This window comes from Rutilus rutilus (genome assembly GCF_951802725.1).
Source record: "Rutilus rutilus genome assembly, chromosome: 1".
NCBI lineage: Eukaryota > Metazoa > Chordata > Actinopteri > Cypriniformes > Leuciscidae > Rutilus > Rutilus rutilus.
Window position 1 is genome coordinate 47,945,650 of NC_140209.1, and position 18,490 is coordinate 47,964,139.

Here is an 18,490-nt window from a genome sequence, read left to right on the forward strand (position 1 = left end):
GTGACCCCGTGAAGCAATTTGAACTACACTTTATGCATAAAAGGTGCTGTGCAAGTAAATGATGAGGAGTATTATTATTATTATTATTATTATTAAGGCACACATTTCCATTTTTTTGTCTCTGTAGCTGGAAGTCAAGCCAGTTATGTGAATCAAAACGGTGAGGAGGAAAGCAACATTCATGTCGAAGACCATGGTCAGAAATCGAATGACACATTTTTGAGTAGTTATGGAGTGTATTGTAATTGTGCCTTACACATTATGTAACTGAGTTATGGGTGAGTGAACAAATGTGTGTGCATGAGAGATTGACTGGATAATAATCCAGAATATGCGATTCTTCTCTAGACAGTGAAGATGAACCGTACAGTCAGCGTCCAGGTGACTACATGTAAGAAGAGCACTCATTCCTGATCCCAAATCTTCACAAGTTGTTCCAAACTATTAGTTAGGCTAAAGCTGAATAATTTTCCGTATGAAACTGAAGGAATTTTTTTTTTTTTTTTTTTTTCAGTATTGTGATTCCAGATTCCCCAGGCACACAGCCTTCATCCCACAGTTCAGGTAAAATATTTGAGATTAGACAAGGATAGCGATTTATTTACGTTTGTTTAATTATAAATAAATTGTCAAATAAAATCTTCTGATGATTTTATCTAATTTTGTAGAAAAAACGTATATAAATGAAGCGATAAGTGTCTCTGAGGATGACTCAAACTCAGGTAGGCCTACACAGCTCAATACATATCATAACTTGTGTTATTCAAGATTCAACTCATTTAAAAAAAAGTCAGTTTAATGTAATTTAAAGGTGACATATCATGAAGATCTTGTGCTATAATTGGGTCCCCGGTGCATCTCCCCAACCCACAAAACGTGAAAAGTGACAACTTAGTAACTTTGTTTTGGTAAGCCTTTCTCTGCTTGTGTCAAAAAATAAGCCGATCAGATTTCGCTCCCCTTCTGACATAGGAAGGGGATCCTTTTATAATATTACCCGCCCGTTAATCGCCATTTAGTTTTCGCAAGCGACAGTGTTACCAGTTCTAATGCAATGGCAAAAGTTCGAACAAAGCATGCAAACTGTTCTGTCGTTGGCTGCACAGATGAGTACATAACGCTATTTAGAGTCCCAGCCTCAGTATGAGACAAGAGAGCAGTGGATTGATTTTATTTTCAACGGAAATCCCCCAGAAACAGATGAATCTATAGGGGCTTTCGCACCGGATAGTTCTAGGAACTTAGTTCAGGGTGGTTCCCATAGGAATGTTTTCCTGGTTGCATTCAGGGGGGCAGGGTTTCATAAAATATTGAAGCTTCCCCGGCTGCCGCCATTGATTAGCGGACCATCACCTGCTGTTAGCATTCCATTGACTCCCATTCATTTTGGCGTCACTTTGACAGCGAATAACTTTACATCTGAGTCGTTTAAAGACTCCATTTGTCCATTATTTATTTCTAAAGAAACACGCAAATGTATAAAAGGCTCCATTACCTTGTATCTTACGTTATGGCCCCGTAGAAGCCGTTTTTGTAAAAATAGGCTAACGATTGCGTCATAACCACGCGACTCTCTGTCGCACAGTAGAAAAATTACCGTATGGACAGGAGGAGAAGCACGCGCGCAATCGGGGGGACGTGGAGGCAAAATGACAAAGTAATTAATCAGAATACTTAGCAAAAGTTGCTCCTGCTCCTAGCTCATGGACACCTCCAACTCACGCTCTCCGTCTCTGCAAGTTTCGGAAGGGAATGATTCAGATTTCTCTTGGCACAGCTACTAGAAGACAGACGGGTTGCTCGCGTCACATCTACGTCGTCAAGCTCAGTTTGAGTCTGCGCAGTACGCTCGACCATCAGGAAGTGAGAGCTTCTAATTGACTTCACTTTTCTCCGTTGAAACCTATGAGGTCACTGTGTCCAGTTTATATACTGTCTATGGTTGCATTCGCACCGCCAGTAGGAACTCTTAAGTGGCGTAAACCGCGCTTGTTGTTGGAACTTTTATTTTGATGGCACCGAGGAACGCCTGAGCACACAACGCTCCCATTCTCCGTCTTCATTAGTTTACCATTTGTTTAACAATCCTGTCTAATACGTTATTAGATAGAACTGCTATTCAAAGTAAACAGTGTATGAAAAAGAATTAGTGTTTGCCGTGTGGTTGATGCTCAATCGCCGCTTTCTGACCAAGTAGTTACAGGAACTTAGTTATAGGAACTGTCCACTTCTAAACAGTTCTATGAACTACTCTCCCCCAAACTCGGTTTTGTGTTCGCACTGGCCAAGTGGCCATAGGAACTGGTAGGAGGGGTAAGGGAGTGACGCAAGCACGGCGACTTTTATTTTGACAGCGCGGCGGACCTTTATTTTGACGGCGCTGAGAACGCCAGAGCAAACAATGCTCGCATTCTCTGTGTTCATTAGCTATCGATCTGTCTAACAGTACTGTTTAATATGTTATTAGATAGAACTGTTATACATAGAAAGTAGACAGTATATGAAAAAAAAGTTATTAGCCTATGTCAGACCCTACTCTGAAGTAGGAGCTAAATTAGTTCCTCCAAATGGAGTTCCTAGAACTAAAATCGTTCCTAGTCGGCATGTTCGCGCCGCAGGAACATCCGGGTACTTTAGCCAATAGTTTTAGGAACTGTGAAAAGGTTCCTCCGGTCGGAAAGCGGCTAATGTTGCAAGCTGAGCAGAAATACATAATCATGTTTGACTTGGTCCCCTCAAAGTCAAGTTGGATTTTCTCATCAGCGTAAAGGAAGAGGTCCATCTATCACTGTTTTCCATGTTCGTAGAGTTAGTTTCTGGAGTAAATATATAGGCTATAATCTGTATAAGTATAAATGAGTTCCTAGAACTAAAATAGTTCCTGTGGTGCGAACGCGCCAAAAACCGGTAACTTCCGCCATTAGTTCTAGCAACTATGAAAAGGTTCCTCAGGTGCGAAAGCCTCTAATGTAACACCACAACAACTACATAAATATATCCACTAACCATTCAGAAACGTCCAGGTGCGTCTAAAAGTTGCAGCTTGTTCCAGAGTCTCTCTGTAAGGATGAACTCTGCTACTGGCTATTTTATTGTATCCGAAACTCGTGTAAATGATCTGCCGTCTTCTGAACTGTGGCGGGGAGCAGCAGCTCATTTGCATTTAAAGGGACACACACAAAAACGAAGCGTTTTTGCTCACACCCAAAAAGGGGCAAATTTGACACGCTATAATAAATGATCTGGGGGGTATTTTGAGCTGAAATTTCAGACACATTCTGGGGACAATATAGATTTATATTACATCTTGTGAAAAGGGGCATGATATGTCACGTTTAAGTAGAAATGACTTAAACATCCAAATTTAAGGCAGCAACTTTTTTAGAGTGTGTGAATGCTGTGGTGTTTTTACAGACTGTCACGATTATGAAAATTTCCAAAACTCTTCAGACCCCCAAAACCAAACCTGTCGTAAGTGATTGTTCAAAAAAATTACTTCCACTTAGCACTTATTTTTATATGGACAAACAAAATGTTGATGATTAAGTGACATCAATTCATTAGCTTTAGCACTATACTTGAAGTTCACATTAATTGTATTTTACAGTTACATGAATAGCAAAATGTACTGATTTATGTCAAACTTTTTAATATATATATATATGCTCAGCACACCTAATAATTAATATTTTTCATTTCCATGAAATTAAATATTTTCATGTTCCTGCCCTCCAACAGGTCTGTCCTGTGGAAGTATGAGCAGTGATGATGACCGGGGTAGCTCTGATTATGTCAACACAGAGCCTAACTCATAATGATCAAGGTACTACACAGCTCTCAGATTTACTGTGCTTGACTGTCTGACATTTTTGGATTTTTCAATGAACCAAAAAATATATATTTTCTCCAGGATCTGCCTTTATCAAGTGAAGTTGGTTAGAAGCCTGAAAATCATCCTGAGTCTCCAGATATACCCATGCTTTGAATTTTGAAGTGCAGCAGCACCACCAAAAAAGCATTGAACCACTGCCACCTCACAGAAAACTCCACTTCCTCCCTCAGTCCTTCTATGACAGATCTGCTGACGATACCTGAGAATTTCTTTTTTTTAAACATTTGCTGTTTACTACGTAACGCATCCAGGCTTTTGCTTCCAAAAATATGAGTGCAAAGAAATGACTCTTTGTAATATACAGCTTTGATACAGTCAAATGTTTATAAAATTTTGTTACTGGCTTGTAAATGTGGAAATAAAGTTAATTACTAATTTACATTGTGTCTGTTGCAATAATACGGATAGAAATTTTAAGTATGTAAGAAAAACTTGAAAGGCATTTTCTAGTCACTGAATGCAGCAGTAAAAAAAACAACTCATGGTTAAAACAAATCATGAGACAAAACACACATGGAGAGTTTAAAAATTTATTTTTATAAACTTTTTTTTTTATTTTTTTGTTCTTTTTTTAACCATTTATTATTTGCTTATTTAATAAGGGGGTTGAGGACAAAGGGAGAGGTCACTGTATTTTTATAAAAATGTCCCTCATTCTTTACATTTTTTGTCTAACACGCTCACTCGTTCCCTCTTTCTGATTTAGACACTTGTGTCCCCATCCGCTCAAATTAAAAATAGCAAAAGGGGGAGGGGGGAAATAAAACAAGCACATTCAGTCTTGCCAGAGGTGAATAAAAACAAAATCTTTTTTTTTTCCCATTCGTGGAGCAGGTGGAGGGTATATACACATGTGCGATCCCACAGGAGGATCAGATGGGGGCACTCTGCTCAGTCTCCGTCTCAAAAGTCACACTGTCAGTTTCCAGGAGGGTGGAATGGAATCTGCTGGGAAGGATGAGCCTGCACCGACACTGATGAGTGCAGAGAAAAACAGAAATTGATTAAAAAAAAGAAACGTGTCTGCACATAGCTGCATATTAAACATCAAATTTGCATAATTAGCTGATTTTGGTAACAGAAAACAGGATGGCACTCATGCAGGAAACTCACCCTGAGGGTGTCCAACGTAGGCATAGTGCTGGTGGGGCCCCTGTTGGGGTGGGGGAGGGCCGTGCTGGGGGCCAGAACCCTGCTGAGGGGGCGGAGCATGAAGCAACATCACAGGTGGTGGGCCGTGACCTCCAGAATGGTGAGGACCCGAGAGAGCACCTTGAACATGGGCCTGAAATAAAATACAATTATACACATACTTAATACAAATAACTATATTTTAAAATATTACAATAGAAAATGTATCCCTGTGATGTCAAGAGACGGAGATCGTAGCAAACTAAATTTTAGCACTACCATTTGCTCCAATGGTGAAAGAAAAAAAGTCCACTATTGCGATTTAAGAAAGAATTTAATGAATTAGTGTTTAAAATGTTTGTAACATTAATACTGCACTGAAAATATAGAATTAAATAATACTACATTTTTATTTGGGGATACAACTAGTAATAACAAGAGTGATATTTCTGTCTTAATCCGCTTTGATTAGTTTTTTAGCAAGTCTAGCCTAGTATTTCAATAAGAAATACTACAGGAATTGAATAGTCATCAAATATAAAATAAAAAAACTGCAGTCTTTACTGTATGAATTAAATATGCTACACAACCTTTTCGGTCAAGAGCAGCGAGTGATTCTCTCTTTATCTTTTGTCCAATGACAATAAATAATAAACCTGCTGCTGTCTAAGACCGAATGCATAATAATGACTGAAGTGCATCCAATTTTCTCCCTATCGTTTACGTTCACTTAAAACATAACCGATTGCGTTTACGTGAATACTCAAGTTGGGCATTGACACACAAGTGTGTGTATTTGATCGGTAAAGCGCGGGAGAACTGAATTGGGTGCTCGAGCGCCAACAGACGGCTTTCATTTTATTTTATAAAATGCAGCCATGGTGATTTATTAAAAAGAACTGGTATTATTTATATAGTATAATATTTATTTTTAGAATTTAAAAGATTTATTTTTAGAAAATGATTTGAGGATTAAAAAAAAAATTATTAGCAAATGTTCTGTCAGATTAATGTTTAATCCTCACGTTGACACTGGGATAAACAAAAATAACTCCAGTGACATTGAAATTCATACAAAGCAGACATGCACTGTTGAGAAACGTGACTGCTGATGTGGAAGTGTTTTGTGTGTGATTGTGGTCATCACCTGTGTCAGCTGTCCTAGAGAGGAGTACGGGTGAGGCAGGGGCTGGTGGCTCTGCAGACTGTAGCCCTGAATGGAGTAGGAGGCCTGTGGGGAGCTGTGTCCTGGGGGCATGTTAGGGGGTGTGGGGGCTGACAGCGGCCCAGAGTGGTACAAAGACTGAGGCTGAGGGCCAGACTGACCAGACTAGAAAAGACAGACAGTCAACACAGAAAATATTTAGTATCATTACCAAAGGCATCTGAAACTTAGGGGGATTTCTTGTATGAATATTTCTTTGTAACATCTGTGTAGTTGCTATTGATTGGCAGGTGGACGTACCTGTCCTGGACTGGGGGCGGGGTGTTGGGGCGGCTGGCTGCCTGTGGGGGTGCTGGAGGGCTGAGGATGATGAAGGGAACCAGAGTGATGAGAGAATGACTGCGGAGCTGAAGGAGAAAGAAAAAAAAAAAGAAAAAAAATGTATATAGTTGACAGCATAAAAAACACAAACTAAATCAATCCATTCCACACACACACACAAAAAAAAAAAAAAAAGTAATAATTTAAATGCTTACCATACATCCCCTGCTGAGGGGCTGGCGGTCCTTCAGTCTGACCAGGGTACTGTGGGCCTGGGGGACCCATTGCCTGCGGGTGCCCTCCCGATCCAAGCATTCGTGGGCCACCCTGGAGCATTGAGTACATCTGAGACAGAGAGAGAAATAACAGAGGGGTTTTTTTTTTAGTGAAGGTGGCCATCCACAATACAATTTAAATCTTGTTTGATTGAAATACTAGAAGCATTTGTTCTACCGGAAACGTGAAGGTTGGTACCTGTCCAGGGTAGTGGGGCATTGCAGATATGACCTGGTTGTACTGCAGATACGAGGGAGGGTAAGGAGACGCCACCAGAGGAGGTCCTGCTGCTGATGCCGCGGCCTGGAGCATAGGGGGCGCTGAAGAGCTGTGGTCTGGACGAGAAGTCACCACAGAACCTGAGAGACAGGTGGCATAAGTTATACACGAATATGCAACACTTTAAGAGTAGAGTGCAGAATAGGGCCTGAAACTCTTATTATATAATGATAATATAATAAATTGTAATATTACAATACAATCTGAATACAATCCTATTTTTGTTATTAACATTATTAATAAGAATTAGTGCTGTTGAACAATTAAAATATTTAAGCGCAATTAATCGCATTAATGTCATAGGTAACTTGCAGTTAATCGCATATTTTTATCCATTCTAAATGTCCCTTGATTTCTTTTTGTTCCATTATTTTTTCTCATTTGAATGCTCTTATCAACATGGAAAAACGGATCGCTTGCTTTGTGCAAATGTTTTTTAATTGAAAACAACATTGGCATATACTGTAGTGTTCAATTTCACACTAACATTCTCACTTGGAGAAAAATATCACATCAGAGAATTCGCATCAGCTGTGTGCTTGGCCATCAAGTGGCATTTCAGACTGGACGTGCTGTGACGATAGCTCAGATCATGACGACAAAACCCACAGATCACTTTGGTCTTGTCAATGGAACCATTTGGCAACTTTTTAAAAGTAAACTTGCCATTCAGAATCTTATTGGCATCCATTTCGGCATCTCGCGCTCGCCATCCACTCAAAACGTAACATTAGCCTACTACTCTTTGGCCGGCTCGCAAGCCCAAACAAGTGTGTGCGGCGTGCCTGTTGTTTTGTTTCCGGTCTAGCTAGATCCGGTGTGGTGTTGTAGTTTTTCTAACGTTACTAGTAAAACTACAAAGTTTGCTAGGCCAAAAAGAACGGTAATCTCGCGATAAAAAGAGTGACCCCTTCAAAATGGGTTCGTGTTAACGCTGTTAATAACGTGTTTAACTGACAGCACTAATAAGAATCCATTTAAATTAAGAGTTTCAGGCCCTATTCGTAGAAGTTGTTGTAAAAAAAAAAAAAACTAAACCGTAAAAACATTTTAAGTAAGCATTTAAAATAATTATTCAAATTATTAACACTACTACTAATCCATACAGAATTAGTACAATCAGTAATGAAGAGTTCAATGTAAGTATTACCTTTTGCTCTTGGGTACTTCCCTTGACCAACATTTGTCATGGGATACGGGTACATCTGAGGTGCCTAGAAAAAAGGAGAGTCAAAAAAATTAATAAAATGGTTAAATGGTAAATGGACTGCATTTATATAGCGCTTTCAACAGACCAGTGGTACACATTGCCTCACGTTCACCCATTCATTCACTCATTCATACACCGACGGCGTGTCAGCCACGCAAGGCGCCATCCAGCTCGTCGGGAGCAGCTGGGGTTTGGTGTCTTGCTCATGGACACCCTGACACTTGGTCAGGTGGAACCGGGGATGGAACCACCAGCCTTCCGGTTTGTAGACAACCTACATGAACCACTGAGCCACCGCCGCCCCAGTGGCTCAGTGGTTCATGTACGAAAAAACAAGTACTATGTTGCAAACTACTCTACAAAAGTTTTTGAAAATGAGCAGCAGGGACAGAGACCTGTACGGAGTGACCCTGTATCTGGATGGGCGAGACATAGCTCAGGTACTGGGTGTTGTAAATGGCTCCCTGGCCTGGTGGGGGCTGCAACACCACTGTTGGGCTGGGCGGAGTTGGCCGTGGCGGGGTGGGAGCGGCCGAGGGCTTCACCTGCAAAATAGACATGGCACACTTAGCTTTTTAACGGCTGTATAAAGGAAACTAAACAATGAAAAAAATAAAATAAATCAATGCTCTCACCATGCTGAGAGGAGCCTTAGTGGGGTTGAACTCTTTGGCGTTGGGGTTGAGTGTAGATTTCTTCACTTGACTGCATCGGAAAGCGGTTTGAAAGGCGTTGATTATCAACAGACTTAATATGGTATCACTAGTAGTTGTCAAATGCGATTCGGAAATTAAGCCAAATATTCTGAAATGGTGTACTTACTCAGTCATTCCCTCTGGCCTCTCAGCGGCCTCTGGTTTGCCCTCCTCACTGCCTGGGGTCCCGGGTTGGGGCGTCCCTGACGTTTGCCTTTCTGCAGTTGGATTTTGCATGGCAGTGCCGGATAGGGCAGAGGGTGCAGAGATGGGTGTGGCTGGTGGAGGGGTGGTGATTGCCACCCCTTCTGCATTTGTTTCTCTACTTCTCTCTTCTGCCGGAAGCTCAGCGGTCAGAGTTGTGGGCGGGGCTGCTTTAGCTTCTGTAGGAGGGGCGGGGTCTGTTTGTGTGTTGTGGGCGGGGTTTGTTTGAGAAGAGTCAGTGGCTGACGTTTTAGATGGAAGCTAAAAATCAGAAAGGGAAAATTTTAAATGTTAATTCTCTTGAACATTTATTTAACTGACACAAGTACAAAGAAAAGATTTGCAATGTTTCCACTGACCTAATAAATTGTATTTTGTAAATATAAACGAATGTTGATTTGAATTTTGGATGCAACACTCCAAAAAAGGTGTATCAAATCAAATCAAAATGCAAAGTAGTTCAGAAACACACTGGAAATCTTTTCTTTGTACTTTGTTTAAAAAGAATAAACTAACCACGTATTCTTGATTTTATTGGATTTTACAAAATGACCCAACTTTTCTGAAAATGGGGTAATTACATATTCAAAAGAAGTACCTACTCAGAGTATTACATTTCAGATGCAGCCTATGACACACTCACCCTAAAATCATTACCAAACTTGCGAAGCTCTTCGAGGTGTTGTGATCTCTGCTGGACTGTAGAGACTATGAAGAGAGAGAACATCATTTATTGTCTAAATGACAAGTGCATGTAATGAAGTTACCAAGAATCACACAACTTCAGGATTACCTTTGCCGCTCTTGCCATCCTGAGGACTAACTGGACTCTCCGTCCTTTCCTTAGATAGAATTTCGTTCACTAAAATCAAACAGAGTTAAGATTGTCAGACGCATGTATAAATGAACAGTTTGTAACCACTCAAATTTATAACATCTCACCATCTACAGGGAACAGAGGGGTGGGGCCAGTGGGTTTAGGGGTCACCATGGTAACTGAAGAGGTATCCACGAAGGTAGGAGTAGCAAGAGGAGAGTCCTGGGAAGGAGCATCTGGTTTGGGGGAACGAGAGACTGGAGAGAGAGAGACAGAGAAAAAGGTAAAAATGTTATATTTAAGAAAAGCAAAAGGAACAGAGGATAGAAATGTATACACACACCCCGTCTAAAAGTTTGGGGTCAGTAGCTTTTTTGGTTTTGAAAGAATATTTGCAAACCAATAAAATAACCATAGCAAAACATTTTTTTTTTTTTTTGCACTAAAGTCTATTATAATGATTTCTGAAGGATCATGTGACACTGAAACCTTGAGTAATGATGCTTTCAGCTTTGACATCACAGAGAACTACATTTTAAAACATTAAAATAGAAAATGATATTTTACATCGTAATAATATTTTATAATTTAAATGTTTTTACTGCAGATAAGTGCAGCCTCAGTGAACACGAGTCTTAACTTTTGAAATATATATATATATATATATATATATATATATATATATATATATATATATATATATATATACATACACACAAACTGAAAAATGCATTAGTTAGACAGCAGTCCAATTATCTTAGGCCCTGTTTACACCTGGTATGAAGATGCGTTAAACTTCTGGTCAATCGGATCACATGTGGACGACACTAAATACAGGTGTAAACAAGTAGTGCTCACTGCAGAGTCAAATAACATCCAGCTCCACCTCTCTGGACACTAATGGGGTGGAGGGATAGAGTTGTGGGTAGGGTAGGGTGTGGTTGATATTCTAGCTCCACCCATTAAGTCCAAATGACATTCGCTCCTTCTCGCTGGATGTCTAGCAAAGGGGAGCTAGATGTAATATCCGCCCATTTGCACTGCAGTGAGAAGCCTCTTGGTGTAAGAAGCCCACTTTCAACCACTTCCAGAGGTAACTCATGACCAGACTGCTTCTGTAGTGTAAGTTAGTTGCCGGTGTATCAGCATTGTTGTTAAGGAAAGAGCAAATCCACAACGTTAGTTACCCTTTCAAACTAGCACGGTCAAGTTTACATGAGCATTCGCGTCCTTTTGTGCAGATGTAGCCTAAGTCAGGGGTTCCCAATTCCAGTCCTCGTGACCCACTGCTCTGGACATTTTGTATGTCTCCCTTATTTAACACACCTGAACCAGATCAGCAGCTCATTAGGAGAGACTCCATGAACTGAACTGAGTGTGTCAGATAAGAGACCTACAAAATGTGCAGAGCAGTGGGTCACGAGGACTGGAATTGGGAACCACTGGCCTAAGTTGTAATAGGTATATATCTGATTAATCTAATAGAGGATGTGTTTGGTTGAGTTTATTAACCCTCTGGTTAATCGCTGCAGGGTGGTGTTTATTCACAATTTCAGCTCAAATGCAATGCACAATATTATTGACTGGGTTATTTAAGATGATCAGTTTCATTTTCAAAAACATTGATGCATCATTATCTAGTAGTGTTATTTTTTCTAGTCATATATTCATGTTGTTTTCATAGACATGTCATGTTTTGACAACAGTCTTAAAATATTTTCATTATCTCTATGACGGACATGCCCCACCCACAGACCCCCCCTGAGGAAATCAGGACAGAAGTGGTCGAAAGTGGACAAAAGAGACGGATTAAAATACCAGGTGTAAACAGGAAATTTGCATTAGTAGAGCTATATTTGTCAAGTGCAATAATCCAACCGGTTTCCCATATGTAGCCATTATTAAGCCAGTGAAAGCCAGATTTAACCCAGGGTTAAAGATGACCCTGGGATAACAATTTTAAATGTCAAAAGCCCATAAAGCTCAGCTGGACATCATAATCCTGTGTGTGTGGGTGTGCGCATGTATGCATATTGACCTGTAGGAGAGGAGTGAGAATTTGAGGTACGCAGGTTTCTGTTGTTCTGTCCAGGCCTTTGAGACTTGGGTGACATTCTAGATGACACTAAAAGAGATTAATGCAATGTTCATTAGTAACACAGAGGGTGATAACCATCATAAACAGTGAAAGCAATAGGCCTCACGCACACAAAACTTACCTCCGTTGACGGGCCGGGCCGAGTCTGAGAGAGACTGTGGGTGTGAGAGTGAATGTGGGAGTGTGTGTGGGGAAGGAGGGCTAGAGTGACCTGGCTGTGTAGGTGAGCTGCTCTGTGACTGGTGTGTAGAGTACCCTCCTCTGACAGACAGAGGGCTGCTCCTATCAGTGGGAGGAATAGGCTGACCACTCCCAGAGGGGAGGGGTCGAGGGGAGGAGCTTGGGGGGCCAGGTCTATTTGTTCGATTAGGCAGGGTGGATACAGCTCCACCTCTTTCATTCCTTCCAGAAACTCCCATTTCTCGCTCCCTTGCCCTCTGGGGTAGAGGAATGTACTTGCTCTCCCTAAAATAAAGAAAAAGACAGCAATGATCACCAGTATACTAAGGAGAAGGACCACATAAGATAACAGCGAGGGAAAGGAAGAAAAAGATTGAGTCAAACCTGCTCCCAGCACTAGAGAACCCAGGGCTATCCCTTCCTCTTTCCCTTTCTCCGCCATCACGGTCCCTGTCCCGAACCACAGCGCTGAATTTGTCTTCCTCGGTTCGTCCATCATCATTCTCCAGCGCTACCCGGTGACGATACTGTGAACTAGCTTCAATCTCATTGGCCAATCGGGCGGCTCGAGCTTCTCGCTGCCTGAAGCCCTCAGAGCTGCCCCGCTCCAGAGGAACCCTATCAGAGAAAGGCACCAGAAATCAAGTAAATATCACATTCTTTTAACAGGACTCCTGCAAAGTTTTTAAAAATCTAATTTAAAGGATTAGTTCACCCCAAAATGAAAACTTCCTAATAATTTACTCACCCCAATGCCATCCAAGATATCCATGTCTTTCTTTCCTCAGTGGGAGAGAAATTATGTTTTTTTGAGGAAAACATTTCTGGATTTTTCTTCCAACAATGGACTTCATTGGTTACCATCGTTTTTAAGTCCAAATCAATGCAGTTTCAAAAGTCTTTGAAGTGTTTAAACGGGCTGTACGCAATCACAGCTGAAGAAGAAGTTGTTATCTAGCGAAACGATAGGTCATTTAAAAATTTTTTTTAATAATTTATAGACTTTTTATCTTCAATAGTTCGGATTGAGCTGATCAACAAACGGACAGGGAACTACGTCATCACGTTGAAAGGTCACACCGGCAATACTATTTGAACTACTATTCATATTCATCAGAATGTTATTCATATACTATTCATATTCATTGAATACTATTACTATATATATATATATATATATATATATATATATATATATATATATATATAAGCAAACAATACTATTTGAACTATCCTCCTACGTACGCTCGCATTGTAAACAGTGGGGTGGTACTTCTGACCTTTCAACGTGATGACGTAGTTCCCTGTCCGTTTGTTGATCAGCTCAATCCGAACTATTGAAGGTAAAAAGTCTATAAATTATTTATATGTTAAATGACCTATCGTTTCGCTAGATAACAACCTCTTCTGCAGCTGTGATCGCGTACAGCCTGTTTAAACACTTCAAAGACTTTTGAAACTGCATTGATTTGGACTTAAAAACGATGGTAACCAATGAAGTCCATTGTTAGAAGAAAAATCCAGAAATGTTTTCCGCAAAAATCATAATTTCTCTCCCACTGAGGAAAGAAAGACATGGATATCTTGGATGGCATTGGGGTGAGTAAATTATTAGGAAATTTTCATTTTGGGGTGAACTAATCATTTAAGACCTGCACAAAATTTACACCCATGTCCATACAGAGCAAACCCATACAACCTCAAAATAAACCCATTTCAAATTATTTTTCTTAACTAAACAGGTTGGGGCACACATTCTACTGCAAATATATTCAAGATATATCTTAATCAGTATACATGTATTGAAATTGGATTATGTACTAATATTATCAATATGTACAAATCAGAGGTCGATCTGGATTTTGCTGAAAACAATAATGTGCTTAGAGAAAGGCAATAAACTTATTGTGTACTAGTAAAATTTATATGCTGTATGTGTTAATTAATGTTCTTGGTCTTTCTTGCCTGTTGCCTTGCCAGAGAGCAACCACTAGAGTCTATACTGAATATATGCCAGGTAGTTTAGTATGAAACCTAATGCATAATGCAGGACTTATTATAAATTATAAACAAGGTCAAAGTACAACTGGACTCCTATTTTGAAATGCCTATGCTTTACTACCAGCCTCTCATTTTAAAATACACACAATGTGACAATGTTTACTTTGACAGTAATCATAAGCAATTGCTAGGCATAAATGAGTGGCATTCATTGACTGTACACGCTTTGAAACCATGAGCATGTAGAACATAAAACAGTGTTGCTTTTGACTTTAAACTTTTAATTAAATCATAGCCAGTTAAAGATCAATAAATCACATTGGGCCATATGCCTGTTTAATGCCTGTTTTTTCTATCCCCAAACATAATTTTTTTTAACAAAATCTTTATTTTAAGAGGCAAGACTTTATGAACTGAAATTTGATCAAACTGAAATTTAAGAAGGAAAGAGTGGGAATCCTGTTTGAAGCACAAAAGGCTTTTCCACTTCCAACTTTAAAGGTTATAGAAAAAAACAAAACATCTAAAACTGACAGGACATCGACGTACGTGTACATGGCGAGACTGGAGTCGTAGGTGGACTTCACCCCATAGGTCTCCTCATTAAAGCGGAACATCTCGCTGGCATCCCAGCCATTAGACTGAAAGTGAGAAAAGGAGCTTCAATCATGTGAAACCTCCACCTAAAGACATTCATTCCAATAATACACTAATTTGTGATCATATTCAGTTGTATATACAAGCATGTGGGTGAAACTCACTGCATCTGCATCTAGGTCAAAATTTTCTCCGTTGCTATCGCCTCCATCCCACCTTTGAAGGACCTTCTCTCTGTGGTCACCGTTTATTCTTGTTGAGCCGATTGCAGAGTCTGTGAAAGTGTCTGAAAACACAAGCACACACAAAGCATTAAAAATATTTCTATTTCTTACAACGCCACTCAAGCGTACCTCTGTGTACACACCTCGGATAGCGTAGTTGAGATCCACATCTCTGCAGATCATAGTGACTAGATCACTAGGGCCAAAGATCATGGTGTCTGTGATCTCTTCTCTCCTGGGATGGACAGGTGTGCCGCCACCACCGCCTCCATCTCCTTCCTCGTTTTTCACCTTGTGCACCGCATCCACTGCCAGCTCACACTAAACACACACAGATATTGAGTGGGATTTGAGCAATGTGTCAAATTTAATTTCAAAGGCGTTGTTCAGAAAAATACACCTTTGCCACAAAAAATAAGTATTTGGATTAATCTCAAATATCACATTTGGAAAAAACAAATCTGAACTTGTTTCAGCGAGAACAAAGCCTGACATTCTTGAAAATTCAGGTTATCAATTATTAACTTAAAAACAACTGCTTCAAGCGCAAGATTCAGAAAGCAGGACCAATGCAGATGTGTCTGCCAGTAGATTTGGAGGGACAGACTTACACGTGAGCTTAACGTCTTAAAGATCCCCTCATATACACTGCCGTTCTTCACCATAACATCACATCTGGAGCCCTGAGAGAAAGATTGCATACGCATGTCAAGTATTTATATTGCTGCTTAATTCTGAAAACAAATTGGAGTAGTGGGTCTTAAAACTAGGGAGCCTTAAAATGTCTATAAAAAAAATTATATATATATATATAAAAACAAGCATAATTTCAATTCACCCCCTGAACAACTGTTTCTTTTTTCTTTTCTTAGAAGAAAAAAGGTTCCCATTGTCCAGACAAAACTATAGCCTAAGTTTAAATGTGTGATTTCTAGACCTAGAAAAATCATGTAGATCACTAAAATTGCACAATTCCATGGGCATATTTATATATATATATATATATATATATATATATATATATATATATATATATATATATATATATATATATATATATATATATATAAAAAATACAAAAAACCCAAACAAAAATAATACATTTTCTAGTTATGCCAAGTTCTAAAATATTATCAGGTAGAAACTGAGAAAAATTTAAATGATAAAAAAAAAAAAAAAAACTCTTATCCAATAAATGACTAACAACTGGAGAAATCAATATTTTTCAATTGCGGTGGACATTTGCAGTCAAAAATGATCAAACAAGGGTGTTTTCAACAGCCACCGAATACATTTATTTCATGTCAAAACTCACCACCACGGTTGTGAGGAAATGGAGCATCCTGGAGTTATTGTACACACCCTCAAACACCTACAAATAATGCATCAAAATATGTATTAATATTTTGTTATCTTGCAATGGAAAATTTGTTTAAAAACGCATAAGAATTTACGTACAGGTGGTGACTGTGAAGGAATCTTCACAGAGTTTCTGTTTCTTAAGGAAAAAAAAAAGTAAACAGTCGTTAGTAAATATTAATAAATAACAATTGACAAACAAAATTATTGATTTTTTTTGTTGTAAATACCAATAAATTATTTAAATATAAATAACAGTCGACAGAATATGAATGGATTAACTGAACCACAAACAAAGATTTCAAAGTTTTTTTTGTTTTTTACACGACAATAACACGAATCTGGATATTAAGGATTTTCTGTACACATGAGCTGTATCAAATATTCGTGAACGCGCCCATATATGCTGTCTTTCCACTCAACTTAGGACGTGAAACAGCCCGGTATTGCAAGAGTTGCTCTTCTGTTACATGTGTGGACAACAATTACGACACCGCGAAGCGCGTGCTAAAACAAAAGGACAACCATACACGAGTAACAAAATAACGATCGGATTGAATCTGGTTGCGCGTAACGACAAAATATAATTTATCAAAGCGGATGTGTAAACAATGGCAACAAGGCGCGTGTTTTAATTACGACAGACCGCAAAGCGGGTTAGAGGACCTGGCTAACAACACAAGAAGCAAATGCCGAATCGAAGACAAGACAAACAGCTTGACATTAACATGCGCAAATGTACACATTTCGTGTCCATCGCCACAATCAATCAAACCGATTATACATTACGAGTGTTTGTACTTTTTTGTCATATGCATCCCGGCTCTTCTTTAAAAGGCGTATATAAAATGGCTCAAGATGAAAGTCGAACACAATACTGAATCATATGGGATCGGAAAACAACAACAAAACACTGCTGATCCCTTCCCATGACCCGCCTCCGAGAGCAGCCATTAGCTGAAAAACATGGCAATCAATTAAAACCTAAACTCTATTGGGTGATATTATTCTTTCTGGGCGGATGTGTACCGTTTAAGACAATCCTGCCAATCATTGGCCGAAAATTGTGCCAATCAAATATACTTCGCGGCGATTGGCTAGTGCTCCTGCTAATTTAACAAGGCTCGAAACGATTGGTGCTCAATGGACTCTATTAAATATGCGCTATGGGCACGCCCACTTTGACCGGTAGGCCTCATGTTAAAATGACAATCCGCGGACTTTCTGAGCGTGGCAGCCCAACGTGTGCGTTACCTTCCCGGAGTGGGTCTGTTAGAGTTACTCCCTGGAACCGACGAAGCCATTGACCCCGAAGTTCCATTGGATGTTTTGCGGCCACCGGGTCCAGGCTGCTGTTAGAAAGCACAGCGATTGTTAAATACTGACACAAATAAAGAATTAATCACATTTGCGTATATTAGACGGCTAACTTAGCAGGTTTACTAGCATGTTACGTTACATATGAAAGTGAAATCTTAAGGAAGGACGACAATAATCATACCCTGAAAGCTTTATGTGTTTTAGTAATCTCGATTACAGATTGTATAAATCAAACAAACTGATTGGAATTTGTATACGTGGTACTCACATTCTGTCGGCGAAAAGACATATCTAGCCGCTAACTGAGTTGCCCGCTAAATTCTCCTTGTTGCCTATGACAAGCTAGTAGCTGGACTAGCCTGCCTGCGGTGTTATTTTTATTTTCCGCAGCGTTCTCAGATCCGCACGAGCGCGATCTCCGTTACGGCCCGAAGTCCAGTTCAGTCCGATATTCGGTAACGAACGAACACGAAGAGATAATGAGGCTTATGTTTCTATTAAATATTACCGGCACCACGTCGCGTGAATTAGCCAGCGATAAACGCGAAGGCTGTTTTTTCAAAAACCCTTGATTGTCATTGGACAACATGGCGTGATGACGCAATGGCGCACAAGACCCGTATCACGTAGACAGCCACACGCAAAGCATGCTTCGTAAAAGAATCGCTCATTCCTTCGTGAAGAAAAATGTAATTAAATCCAAATTCTATCTATCTATCTA

At 39.7% G+C, this 18,490-nt stretch overlaps 2 protein-coding genes across 6 annotated transcripts in view; one reads left to right on the forward strand and one right to left on the reverse strand.

The window, feature by feature from the left end:
• Positions 1 to 4,271, forward strand: part of lat (linker for activation of T cells) — a gene marked incomplete at its 5' end in the record, with an annotated part of 7,142 nt that extends 2,871 nt beyond the window's left edge. Inside the window, 7 exons of the mRNA XM_084431948.1 lie at positions 98 to 160; positions 349 to 391; positions 515 to 564; positions 669 to 722; positions 3,415 to 3,471; positions 3,739 to 3,823; positions 3,911 to 4,271. Coding sequence (XP_084288074.1) covers positions 98 to 160; positions 349 to 391; positions 515 to 564; positions 669 to 722; positions 3,415 to 3,471; positions 3,739 to 3,815 — 344 coding nt within the window. The 3' untranslated portion in view covers positions 3,816 to 3,823; positions 3,911 to 4,271. The remainder of the gene's footprint in view (positions 1 to 97; positions 161 to 348; positions 392 to 514; positions 565 to 668; positions 723 to 3,414; positions 3,472 to 3,738; positions 3,824 to 3,910) is intronic.
• A 194-nt stretch (positions 4,272 to 4,465) lies between these two features.
• atxn2l (ataxin 2-like) lies at positions 4,466 to 18,349 on the reverse strand. Of its 5 annotated transcripts, none has more exons than XM_084428547.1 (24): positions 18,038 to 18,349; positions 17,704 to 17,801; positions 16,549 to 16,588; positions 16,406 to 16,462; positions 15,702 to 15,773; positions 15,234 to 15,411; positions 15,031 to 15,152; positions 14,819 to 14,910; positions 12,653 to 12,886; positions 12,210 to 12,553; positions 12,029 to 12,115; positions 10,116 to 10,247; positions 9,967 to 10,035; positions 9,817 to 9,881; positions 9,097 to 9,434; positions 8,910 to 8,979; positions 8,670 to 8,819; positions 8,215 to 8,278; positions 6,984 to 7,144; positions 6,725 to 6,854; positions 6,489 to 6,595; positions 6,171 to 6,353; positions 5,006 to 5,177; positions 4,466 to 4,866 (listed from the first exon to the last, which is right to left on the reverse strand). In XM_084428547.1, the coding sequence occupies exons 1-24, from the start codon at positions 18,056 to 18,058 to the stop codon at positions 4,811 to 4,813; spliced, it is 3,042 nt and encodes a 1,013-aa protein (XP_084284673.1). In that variant the 5' UTR covers positions 18,059 to 18,349; the 3' UTR covers positions 4,466 to 4,810. The 5 variants fall into 5 exon arrangements, with proteins under 5 accessions (XP_084284673.1, XP_084284672.1, XP_084284674.1 ...); XM_084428546.1 differs by having other exon boundaries at positions 6,963 to 7,144; positions 18,038 to 18,336; XM_084428548.1 differs by having other exon boundaries at positions 17,704 to 17,798; positions 18,038 to 18,216.
• Positions 18,350 to 18,490: the final 141 nt, after the last annotated feature.